Consider the following 13,495-nt stretch of genomic DNA (forward strand, 5'->3'; position numbering starts at 1 on the left):
CGGCCACCGGAAGTGTCAAACCATCAACAACAACAACAACAGAGGATCGAACAAAAAAGACGACGGAAGACAGCCCAAAGCTAACCAAACGATGGTGTGACAGTTTTTTTTTTTTTTTTGGGCGGATGGGCGAAAAAACAAGGACTAAAGGTCGGTCAATCATCGAGCGTGGTGAGACAGTAAGAAAACTGTTGGGATTTAACTTTTTGCATAAGAGCGATTATTATTTTTCATTTGATTTTTTTCGTAGTTTTCATCATTTTTTCACCTTTTTAAATAATTAAATTATCATAATTTATACACAATTGGTTTGCGGTTGTTTTTTGTTATTCCTTTGTCTTGACGACTATGCATACCGGGGGGGTTCGGCACACAATCTAGTGTATTTTCCACGTGCCTAGTTTATTCATTTGTTTTCCTATAGAATATGTACAAACAAAGATATCTTTTCCTCAGAGCTTTACTTTTACATAAGAAATAACTGCGATTTTTGCTTGCTGTTCTATCCTCTTCCTCTCACTAATATTTTGTATGTTTTTTTTGTTTCGGTTACTTTTGGTATAATTTTTAATACATTTTTTGCATAATATTTCCAACGACTTGTTTTGCTATGTTTTTCGATATTTGTTTAAAGCATGCAACAAAGGGTTCTCATTCCATTGCTTCTGACAGGAAAAGAAAAGATCTTAAAGAAAATCGATCTAAAGAAAATCCAAAACTATACGCGCAGCAATCGATGCCGATCGCCGAACAAAACATAAAACAAAAATCTTAGACAATAGACAAATCTTGTACGGACGTGATTCACTGAGAAAGGATTTCAGATAATCTCGCGACTACGAGTAGTAACATAGAGAGGGGCTTTTCCAGACAATGTTCGAAAGATTTTATAAAAAAAAAAATCAGTGACTACAGTAAACAAAGAAAATAAAAGAAGAAAACCAATTAAACTGACAATCAGACAATATTAGAGAAAAAAAACTAAAAAGAAAAGTGTGTCTAATAAAAAAAAAATCAAACGTAACAATAGAGTTCGAGGGCGAGCTTCGTAAAGGTTTGTTGTGTAGCGTAGGGGTTTCTTGGTTTGTTACTTATGTTCTTACATTACTCTCCGGAAATCAGTTCTAATCCCTCATTTGTTTGCATATTTTTAGTAGTTAGGAAGAGGGCTGCGTTGTGAGTTTTAATGCTTGGTTTGTGTAAATGTATTTGTGTGAATGTACTTCCAGTGACTTTGTGTGGTTGTGTGTAAGTGTATGTGTGTATTAGCGAGGAGATGAGAGTTTGAAGATGAAGAGGAACTAGCCGAAGGATAAATCCAATTAATCCCAGGAAAACGATTGCGAAAAGTTTGCTGCTGCTTGGAATATCCGCTTTGAAGATGCTGCAACCTGCGAGCGTTCCCCAGCGGAATCCCACCAGCTGAGACAACGACGACAACTACGTTGACGATGAAGATGAGACTCCGCGCGATGATGTTAAGAAAGCTGATGAATATTGATGAGGGCGCGAAGTGGCATGTGGCTTGGCATGTCTCTCCCACGCGCCTGCCACGTCTCTCGCCTTCAAGTCACCGCTGGTGCAAATCTTGCGTGAGGTTTGATGACTGATGAGACGACGACGGTAACGACGGTAATCCAAAATGGCGACTTGATCCAGTTTCCGGCGACACTTTGCTCTTCTTTGCTTCTGGAGTGCTTCACATCATCTTCAATCTTCTTCGTAACTTCCGGCAGGATTGTTATACACTGCACAAACTTTTGCTTCGTCTTCCACGGATTTGACTTTGCTTCACATCTTCTGGCTTTGTTCTCTTCAGCTTCGTTCCGCCCGTTCCGACGGCTTTTCCGCTAACATTTCGCTTTGCTTCTGATGCTGTTATCTTGCTTTTTTCACTACGATTTTCGCGCATGACTTTCTTTGGAACACATATTTTTATATACAGCGATATTTTTTGTTGTTGTTTTCTTAACTTTTATCCTATTTTGTAATTATTTTTTTACTATCTTTCGAAGTTGCTTGGAGTAAATCTACTATCACATTTAAATGCAACGAAAAAAGTTGCTCGATTATACTTTTATACTTGTTGCCTTCCGGGTTTTCTTCGTCGGTTATAAGACACAAACAAAGAGATTATAGCGATGATTAATCATTAATAAATTATGCCTTCACTTCCTCCACTTGCCATCTGCCATATTTTCGATTAACTTTCATCATTCTCTGTTTTCTCTCTTTGCCCTTTGCATTAAAATCACACGTTATAACACGACACTTGCTGCATCTGCGGGAATGCCGGAGTCATGAGCGGCGGGAACGAGGCACCCATCGAGCTGGTCATCATGTACGGGTGCAGCCGATGGGAGGCGCGCTGGTGGGACCGGTACTTGCCAGCGAACAGGGCCGCAGCCGCCGCCGCCGACTTGTCCGATGCCGACGTCGAATGGTAACCGCTGCTGGCGTTGCTGCTGGAACTGCTGGTCCGCATCAGCGAGTGAGCACCGGAAGCGGCCGCCATCTTACTGCACGCCATGTGCTCGGGTCCTGCCTGGTAGTCACGTGGTATCGCAGCCATTGGGCTCTTCTCCAGCAGGGCTGACGAGTCCCATAGTCCACTGACACCGGCAGCTGCGACCGCGGCCGCCGTCAGCTCAGTGTTGTTATTGTTCCTAATGTTATTGTTGTTGCTACTATTACTATATACACCACAGCCTCCGGAAAGCATAGCGTCTCGTTTGCCAACCACCGACGGGTTCCGGTACATCGCTGCCGACGGTTGATAGTTGTTGTTAGTATGATTACTGCTGATGGCCGTTTGGGATCCATTGTTGTTGTTATTGTTGGCTCCACCATTGTTGGCCAGTAGACTAGCATTCGATTTGATCGGTAACGATTCGGGACCCGCCTGGAAATCACGCGGCACCGCGGCCATTGAAGTCTTTTCGATGTCCCACCGGGAACCGGATGGAAGGCCACCCTCCAAACTGCTGCCACTGTTGAACGCGGCACAGCTGCCCGCCACCGGCATCATGTTCTGCTGCGGCTGGTGCTGACCAGCGCCGGCCATCTGTGACATACCCGTATTACTACGCTTGACTTTTGACTTGCTGCTGCTGCTGCTCGTGCTGCTCGAGTTGTTACTGTTGCTATAGGCAGTTTGATTGGCTAGGTTGACTTTTCCGTAACTTCGGACTACCCCGTCGGGGACCATGTAACGGCTCCAGTCTGAGGTATTTGCTAGTTGCTGTTGCTGACTTTGCATGCCGTACTGATTGGTGGATTGTTGCTGCTGCTGCTGCTGATGGAGTTGCTGCTGCTGCTGCTGTTGAGGCTGTGATTGATGCGAATGATGGCGATGGTGTTGAGATTGAAGTTGTGACTGTTGATGTTGCTGCTGCTGACTAGCCCCAGGGTAGTGTGCCTGTTGTGACCTTTGAGCCATCTGGCGTTGCACGTACTCATCAATCTGCTGCTGCAGATTCTGATGATGGTGCATGCTACCGCTGCTCTGATGACTGGACACAACAGCGTGCTGCTGTTGTACCTGCTGTTGCTGTTGCTGCTGCTGGGAACTAGCCTTTGAGCTGCGCCGGTCAACGACGTTGGCAACAATTGAATTAGAACTACGGGTTGAATTTGGCATATTGTTTATGAAAGGACTTCGCCTCTGGCACTCCATCTTGCGGAAGTAGCACGGGTGTATCATCAGCAGCGGTTCAACGCGCGCTCCCACCGGAGGTTTGGCCTGATTCGGTAACTCGTACTCCACACTACAGTCCACGTGCAGCGGTACGCTGTAGTCCTTCTGGGCGGCCATCTGGACACTTGCACCAGCCAGCCGCGACGAAACGGCTAGATGGTGCAGCTGGGACTGCTGCTGCTGGTGCTGGTGCGAGTGCTGCGACATGCCGGACGAAGCCGACAAGTCGTAGTTCGGGTAGCACGCTGCCATCGCCATTCTGCTACTGCCGGTGGTATTGATTTTATGCCACTCCAACGTTAAACCCCGATGTGGTACTAGGACCACAGTCGCGACGGGTGAACGACACGAACTGTTTGCACTTCAAACACTTTTCATTGGAATCAACTTTTCTGTGGGGTGTGTGTATAACTTTGCACAACACCCTCTTCAACCGTACATTTGGCACCAAACACTTTTTTTTTACTATATTTCAATCGATATGCTTAAATTTTCTTTGCTTCAAATCACTAGTGGCTTGCTTCAACTGAATTTTCCTTAAACACTTATCAGGAACATTAATCCAACAATCTCGGAGCTGCTCCGGCTATCCGCAACGTTTCTCCGACGGTAGGTGTAATTGGCTGCAGTAACTCAGTCTTCGGTGAAAATAAAGGGTGCTGCTGCTACTGCGTCCGGTACGATGAAGTTGAGATAAGACTGACTGCTCCTCCAAATCTCCACTTCTTGCCACGTAACGTACGTTTGTTCCGCAGCTCAGTCTTCACAGAAAAAGGTTTATTGTTCAACAGTGTGTCACGGGTGCTCACTTTTGTCTTGCTTATAATTCGCCAACACCGTCAGATCGTGTCTCGCTTAAAGACCAATCCCACTACTGCCGTGTACGCTTTAAATCCAGAGTGACCTGATTTTGACACATTCACATAATATCGATTTTCGTCCCTCTTTGCGCGGACATGTACACACACGCACGCACGCAGACACACGGTGCTCGACGACCCGCGGCTGACACTCTTCTTCCCACAAAATCCAAGTCCAAGTCTCAGACTCCGTGCGAGCTCTTGTCGGTTCACGCTCTTTCTCTTGTTTGCGCGAGCCTTGCCTCTTCCCGAAATGAATAACACTGAAATCTCTGTTACTGTCTTCCTTCTCCTCGTGCTGCTTCTTCTTCTTCTTCCTTCCTCCGTCCCGACTCTCGTACTCGCGTTCTTTTCTCTTGTCTCGCCCGCGAGATTCCGTCTCTTTCTGTCCCTTCTGCAATGGGACTGTTTTTCTTCTTGTTGTTCTTGTTGCTCAATTGTGTGTGAGCTCTCTGGTTTTTATATGTGTGTTAACGCGCGGTTGGGCTCCGTTCTTTTGCTTTCGAACGAATGTTTCTTCTTCGGGCGCTAAGCCTCGACTAAAGATCGTGAGCTGACTTGCATCAGCACCAGCCCAGCGATTCCCAGCAGCGACCTTTTCTTTTCCAGAGAAGCAATGCTGCGCACTGCTGGTACGCTCTCTCGCTCTCTCGATTCGTTTTGCTGTTTTTCGCTGCACACGTTGTTCACGGTTGGTATGGTTGTATTGGTACAGGCACGGTTGCCAGTTTATTTAGGCAATCGAAAGGGGGATTTCGCGACGCTGCAGAAGTGGCCACGGCGATCCACTTCCGCTGCTTGACTGATTTTTGATCATAACTTAGAATGGAAGGTAAATACTACCCATACTTATTTTGACAGTTATGTTCTACCGATAGGTGGAGGTAGCATTATCGTTGATGTGGCCTTGTTATTGAACATTTCTTGGAATAAAGGTTAAATTTAACATTTCAAGAGCAAATTAAACTGAAATTCCGCGAACCCTGCCGCTGGACACCCGGTTTGAAAACCAGTTCTACGCAGCACTTGCCGACGTCAGCCGAGCTGAAAATGACGTAGTACGGTAGACTTTTGGGAATCCCGCATGGTAGTATGTGTGAAAGGGGGCGCTCAACCACATTGCGCGGAACCAATTACTGGCCAATGCCAACTGCGGCACCATGTGTCTGTTTGCGTGTGTTGAAGAGACATTATGGTGGCCGAGCGCGCGCGTTGACTCATACATGTCTACAAAGACGAGAAGTGGTTCCAGGAGTGAGAGAGAATCGGAGAGACATTGCGTCGATTTCCACGGAACTATACGCCGGAGGAAAGGTTGCGCACCGGTTCTCTCCGTCGTAATACTGCTGATCCTCTCTGAAGTTCACATTCTCCTCTCATTCTGCTTTACCATGTTCAATTTTAACTGGCTCGTAGTAGCACCAATACAAGCAAACAAAACATATGATCGGACTCATGATGGCTGCTGCTGCTGGGCTGCTGGAACCCGATACCTCGGCGCAGAGAACCGGACAGACATGAGCAATGGAAACGGCAAGAAGAGACGTTTCCTGCACTGCACCATGAACACTGATGGATGATCTACGCGGGCAGCCACCGTGGGCTAGTGTAGAGTCAGGGGTTGAGAACCTTGTCTTTATTTTTTAATCCAGAGTTGATTCAATTTGAAATAAGTTTGGTATTGATTACAATTTTAGGAAGCATTCGTGAGCCAAATTTAGACCTAATTAAAAAAACTATTTTCAATCACAAGTGCCAAAACACAGCCAAAATAATACTTGACATTATTTATGAGCAGAAAATGTTAACCCTTTTTCAGGGTACGTTGACAGACCACTACCTATGTTCCTATATGTTCAGGCAAGTTTGAGCAGAGCAATTTTTACCCAAGGCTTTCTTAAAACTTTCAGAACATGTTTTCATACGGTACTGAAATAAGGTAGCTTGTAAAATCAATTTTGCATTCCTCAGAACGTAAACGTTCTTCTTTGTCTTAAAAACTTGGGAGGGAATAGTCATAATTATTTTACACTCATCCTTCCATTCCTCATTCCTTCTTCAAGGGGTATCATACATTGACATTGACGTATTTTTTGCTTTTGGTAAAAAGGCACACTTACAAAACAAACTAGAAACTATGTTTAAAAATATAAAATTAAAGAAAAACTTTTACTAGCTAGTTAACGAAACCCCCTAAAATTGCCCATGTAGTATAAGGATGGGCCTATATGGAGTTTTATCCACAGAGGTTATTTATTTTGTCACCCACCGGCAAAACTTAAACATGCATCGATGCTATGATTGACCTGCTTTTATGATGGGATTTGTTCTAAGAATCCGATAGAAATACGTGAAAGAAATAACGCACAGTACAACCACCTTTGTGATTGCTGAAATAAATATAAATTATGTACCTGTTCAGAATCTATCCCTGGTCAATTGTGAGGTAGAAGATAAATTGATTTTATATGCCTGCAAACGAAAATTTGTATTTATGGCTAAATCTCCCAGCTAAAGGAGGCAACATAAACTTAAAGGTCTTATGAAGTTGTTAATAAAAATTGAGAAATAACAAACGAAGTTATCGATTCAAAATTTCTACACAGCATAATTAAACAAAAAATCCATCATCTAAAAATCAAAAAATTCATCATCCATATTTGTCCTTGTGTTTTATTGTAACTTGGTCCAGTTTCAATCAAGCGATTTTTAGATTTTTAGTACTTACACCGACCGATTGATTCCAAGTTGCATAGCAGATCTTAAAAACATCGTCTAATAAAAACGGTTGTTCAATTGATTCTAGAACTGGGATCTATACAAACCTATATGAAATTGCTGCACTACTGTAGTGCAATCGCAGCAATTGGTGGTATGGTTTCCTTATCAATTAGCACACTTTACAACCAATTTGCGCTCAGAATAATTTATTTCAAAATGCTTATTTTTTCCAACTGAAAATATTTAAAAAATGTTTTTAAAAAAACAGAGGTTCACAATCCCTGCCCGGCTGGTTCCCATAATGCAAACAAGCCGGGGTCTTTCATGTGCTGCCGACAAATGGCCGTGCGCGGTGCGCCGGGTTCGCGGGAAGTTCCCACCAACACAGAGGAGAGGGCAAAGCAAGTGTGTAAAGAACAGCGAGTCAAAGCAAAAGAGCCGCGAACCGAGCGCGCTCTCGTGCCTCTCCCAGGGTCTCTTTCTCTCGCTCGCTTGTGCGCAACTTTCCTTTGAGCACGGGCCGAATCACAACAAAAACAACTCCAGCAGAACACAGCAGTACGGAGTTCAGAGAGCACACCTTGAGGAAACTCGGTGGAAAACATTAAAGAGTATGCAGGGTCGGCATTACTCGAGGAGAAGAAGAGCAGAAAAGAAGAGTAAAAGTCGGCTGAAAACATGAATCGCACACACTTTTCATCGGAATTAGACCTCCTAGAGACAGAGTCCAAGAGAGAGAAAGAGAAGGAGAGGTGTGATGAGCAGACATCATAAACATTAGAACTGACGAAACGCATACTCATTTGATGGGGCTTATGAGGGAAAGGTGGGGCGGAGCTTGGGGATAGTCTATCAAAGAGGAGTGGAAGTGAATAGGAGGAGGGAAGGGGAGGGGGGGGGGGTCAGTACCGAGTTTGATGGGTGGGCTTGGAAATTGGAAGCATAGCATGAGGAATTAACACACAGCACGAGACGCGACATATTCGAGCACCGCGTGGGGTCTGATCTTGGCGCGGAACGACGACGACGACGATGGTCGCGATGAGGGTCGCGATTTGTGTATACGAATACGGGGCAAGAGCCGAAAGGACGGAGATGAATGACGACGCACTGCGGATGGATAGATGGGCGGATGAGTTATGGGGTAGTTGGATGGGAACGGAACGGGGTGGCGTGTGACTATTTTTAATGCCTGCCGGGAGGACAGAACAGCTGGAGCAGGATACGCGCAATTTATTTTGCCACTGTTTTCCTTTCGAGGTGAACTTTAAATTTAAATTGAAGAACTTATTCACTAAGCAGAGAAGGGGAAATCGGTAAAACAAATTCTAAAAATAACGTTACAGAATAATTGCAACGGTCTGATATATTTTGAATAGTTCAAAAATCTTATTTTGCGCCCCCCGAATTGCGCTCGGAAAAAAACGGAATCGACGTAACACCTTATGATGTGGCCCTCTTAAACCTTGCGGTTTCGTCAACGGATCCACAGGCGTGTATCGTTCTTTTTTGCGACAAGAAGGTTTAGATGGCAAAAATGCCATCTTTCGATTTTTTTCACAAGTTGGTCAAAATTAATTTGGCAAAAAAAATGCGTCGTTAAAATGAAGTCTAAAACATTGTTAAGGACCACTGATCAGGAAAAGAAATAAAACTTATGAAAATAAATGTTTTACAAATTAATTGATATTTTGCCAATTTTTGGATGTAGCATAACTGTAATAATGATTATAGCTTTTTTGACACTTTTTCCTTCATTATTTAGAAACTGAACTTGAAATTAGAAATTTATTTTTATATTTTTTTGACAAAAAAAATTGCTCATTCTTGACAAAAATCTTAACAATATTTTGGAACTTACCCACGTGTTCCACAATGTTTAAACAAATGTTGGAAACACAAAGATAAAAAATATTTGTGGAAAATTACTGCTGAATTATATTTGCCTGATTGTTATTGTTTTAACGTGTAAAAAAGGCGCAGGCAATTTCGACGTTGTACAATCCATTCAATAAAATTCGCTTTATCGTCGATAATGCCCAATCGGCGTATCAACAGTAAACTTATTGTTCCATTCAACCAACTCTGAAAACGAGCGAAAAAAACAATCGATTCGGGGAAGGTACTTGAACTAAGGCCATTGTTGTCGAACGGTCGTTCATTTTCGACAGCAATTGAAATGCCGCAACTGCAACATCAGATCATCATCATCTGGCAGAAAACAACAACAACAACAGCAAACAGCAACGAAGAAAAATACAGTTTCAGTTTGTTCAGCAATGTTGTTCCAACGAGCCGCAGCACCTCGCAACCGTTAAAGTTGTTGTAGGTCACATTAGTATTCCAAGCACCGTCGCCATTCATCGGGGTGTGTTATTTCGCCAAAAAATAACATTGCACTCTTTTGCATTTCCCCACCGCGTCGCGTTGTCAGAAAAATGCCATCAACGACAGGCGCAAAACGTCATCATCATCCAGCCAGCCAACCAACCAACCCAGCCAGAAGTGACTTTCTTCCCTCCGAGTTTCAAGCTGCCCTGCGGGAGGGGTTTGAGGGAGGTTGGTATGCTGCTGCTATACATTGTTCGCAAATTAATGGCTTTTCCTGGCGTGGCTGCCTGACGAGCTGCTCGCTGAGCAGAACCGGACTGGCACCACAGCCAAAAACTGCTGACGACGTTGACGCTGCTGTTGCTGCTGCTGGCAATAAATGAGTTCGAAAAATAGCACGGGACTGCTGACTTGATGGTTATAAAAAGCTTTTAACCAATCGCTCAAAGCCAATCTGCACGCCGCCACCACCGCTGCCACTGTCAATTGGCCTAGAAATATGACATCCATTATCAGCTTCAACGTTGAGTTCGGTTTCACACCCTCTATGCTGTTGCTACTTTGGCTGGCTGCGGCTGCTGATATTGACGGGGAAACCGCGACTTGGCTCTGAAAGGCGCGAGAGTTTGTGGTTTAATAGTTTTGTCACATTTCGCCGTGATCTAATCGATTCAGGAAAATCAGCAATTGCTGTTAGCGCGTTGTTTTTGCTCAATTTGCAGAACAAGAGGGTTTCAAACTCGTTAGTTGATTTGGAGCATTGCAAATTCCGGAGGCGAAATGCGATCGTGATAAATTATAAGAGTGTCTGGTAGGCTCACAGTAAAAAAAAATCTGTGTAAAATCGCATGCAAAAGCATGCACATCACCTTTGTAATATTGTATGAGAAAACGTGTACACAAAAAGCATGTAAAAAAGAAAAATAAATAAATTTAGCACACCCCAAACCAAAAGTAACATCAATCTGTTGAGAGTCATATCACAGACAAACAGACATGAAACTTAGAACAAATTTTTGTTCAAAAAGTGGGACCAATTTGAATTTGAATTTTGCTTGCTCACTAACGACACCTATCTACGATTCCGAGAATCTCCTCTTCCTGAATGACAGTAGGGCATGCGTATGTGTGTATTTCAATCTATGCAGAATAGCACCAAAAGGAAAACCAAAACAAAACATTGAAGCTGAGCCGTTGCCGGCTAAGAGAAAAAATGTGATCATTTCGCCGGAATATCCTCCTGCCGTTGTCGATTGTTATACTTTTTGTCTGTGGTACAGGTACATCGGTGTTGATCCAGCAAATATCACAGCGGCGAGATAGCCGAGATGGTTGGGGCGCGGACTTTGTAATCTGGATATGACCACAGACAAACAGACATGAAAGTCGAGGTCACTAACTTGTCCCAAAAATGTAACGGACATTTTTCAAAAATCATACAGCATGGTTTATGCTTTCCGGATTCACCGCCAGAGGCGCCTTTGTGCTCAGCGACTAGCGCTTTTTTTTTTCAAATGACAACTTTGAGCTATCTTTCTTGTTTTGTTTTGGTTGTAAAAAACACGTGGAGCATTTTTTTCGAAAATCTTCGGATCAAATTCGTGTTTCATGGGGCTTCGCGTCGGATCGATCATTTCTTCTGCTGACAGACAGAACCGTGAGGTGATTACGCACGGCCGCTTTCAGAACCTATTGCTCCGGTGGAATAGGCTACGCTTGTGGCTGTGAAGATGGTTCCATCAGTGCAGTTCCTTGAATAACCGGTGCAAAAAGTGCAAGTTCCTTGAGCAATCGAGAATCGGCAGGAGGATATTCCGGCGAAATGATCACATTTTTTCTCTTAGCCGGCAACGGCTCAGTTTCAATGTTTTGTTTTGGTTTGCCTTTTGGTGCTATTCTGCATAGGTTGACATACACACATATGCATGCCCTACTGTCATTCAGGAAGCGGAGATTCTCGGAATCGTAGATAGGTGTCGTTAGTGAGCAAGCAAAATTCAAATTCAAATTGGTCCCACTTTTTGAACAAAAATTTGTTCTAAGTTTCATGTCTGTTTGTCTGTGCCTGTACGTTCCCCATACATCGTATACAGTTAACTCAGTATACGACGTACGGGAAAGCGACTGTTACATCGGCGTTGGACATATCATTTAGAAGACGGTGAGACAGCCGAGACGGTTGGGGCACGGACTTAGTAATCTGGATATGACTTTCAACAGATTGATGTTATTTTTGGGGTGTGCATGAGATCCGGGCTCGATAAAGGGGATAAATAACACTAATGTGCTCTTAACTTTTGAAAAGGTTGTCAGATCTTCAATGTTTTGGGAAGGTCTTTTCAATACTTTTCTAAAACGGGTTTTTAGAGACTTATGGGACCCCAAGACGGATCGAATGAGACCAAAACGGTCAAAATCCGTAATGTCAATCCGGGGATAATCGAGTGACCATTTTTTGTCCACCCACCTACACACATCCACACAGACATTTGCTCAGAACATGATTCTAAGTCGATATGTATACGTGGGGGTGGGTCTAGGTGGCCAAATTAAGAAGTTAATTTTTCTAGTGATTTTATAGCCTTTCTTCAGTAAGGTGAGGAAGGCAAAAAGGAATTCCGAAAAAGGAATCGCAAACTTCACGAAATTGGAAGAAAAGTTAAGGCAACAGATGTGGGAGATGTTTGTACCACATATTTTCTATACTGATATCAAAGTTGCATGTCATTTTTGTGCTTCAAAGGATGTATGAAACTCCAATGTTTTCTATCTGAAAATTGATTTATTTTACAAAAAAATCGAACACCTACTTTGAACAATATTTTCATGGAATTGAAAAAAGTTCATCCATGTCTCCTTAGGAACCATTGTCACTCTGCCTCTATAATTGTGAGTTTTCTTAAATATCGGGTCCTATTTTTCAACTCAATTCTGCTATCAATCAGGACCCAGAAACAACAGCTTATTGTTCACTTCGCGAAAAGAAACTCAAGGACTTGCCTTTTTCTTTTGGGAAATCTTGAGCGATGAAGTGACTGCAGAAAAATACCTGGAACAGTCCCTCGGGGAGTTCCCACTCCCGCTGCTGTCCTCCCGGCAGCCTGCAGCGAGAATAATGCCCGAAAACAATGTGCTCAGCTTATCTACATCACGCCATTCCAGCGCGACTCACCGGAGCTTTTCGAGTACCACCACCACGTGGAATGAAAATATGAAATTAAACAAAGGAGAACTGGGACACGGCACTCGGCAAAAACCCCCGCCCGGGCGCAATGAATGACGAGCGACGACCCTTGGGGCACTTTTCTGCGAAAGAGAAATTATTTTTGATTGATTTCAATTATTCAATCATAACAATAAGACTGCTGAAATACACGCTCGGGGCTGGGGTGAGGAAAAGGGAGCCAACAGTGCCGGGGTCGGTCAATTCAACTGGTTTTGGTCCTTCTGAATTGTGGGTATTGTATCGGGGAGAACAATTGATTGATCTTAAGCATCACCGTGAGAAAGCAGCACAGTCTTGGTCACCATGCACTGGGTTTTTGCATTGGAATTTAAGATAGAAATTAGAATTGTGATTGAAGAATATAGAACATGATTTAAGACGAGCACTTTTAAAAGCCTGATTTGGTGTAACCACAGTTCAGTATATTCTTGTAAATTTTCGAACAACATATGAATGATCAAAAGTACACCCAGAACTGGGCATCGGCATACGAGAGGATAAAGAACACGATTCGGTAGTAAAATGGTACTGTGTGGGGACGGAGAGGATAAAGTTCATCTATCAAAAAAAAGGAACCGGTACCGAGACTCGAACCCAACCTTCGCCATATTAAATCGTGCCTTTGCCGTATGGGCCACCATGGTTCGATGACTAAGTGGC

At 43.6% G+C, this 13,495-nt stretch overlaps 1 protein-coding gene across 1 annotated transcript; it reads right to left on the bottom strand.

Moving 5' to 3' along the window:
- Positions 1 to 525: 525 nt before the first annotated feature.
- On the bottom strand, positions 526 to 5,102 carry LOC120428366 (centrosomal and chromosomal factor-like). The gene has a single exon (XM_039593368.2). The coding sequence runs from the start codon at positions 3,953 to 3,955 to the stop codon at positions 2,252 to 2,254; it is 1,704 nt and encodes a 567-aa protein (XP_039449302.1). The 5' UTR covers positions 3,956 to 5,102; the 3' UTR covers positions 526 to 2,251.
- Positions 5,103 to 13,495: the final 8,393 nt, after the last annotated feature.

Source organism: Culex pipiens, chromosome 1 (assembly GCF_016801865.2).
Source record: "Culex pipiens pallens isolate TS chromosome 1, TS_CPP_V2, whole genome shotgun sequence".
Lineage (NCBI taxonomy): Eukaryota > Metazoa > Arthropoda > Insecta > Diptera > Culicidae > Culex > Culex pipiens.

Coding starts and splice junctions, on each gene's coding strand:
- LOC120428366 (XM_039593368.2), bottom strand. CDS start 3,955: ATGGCGATGGCAGCGTGCTACCCGAACTACGACTTGTCGGCTTCGTCC.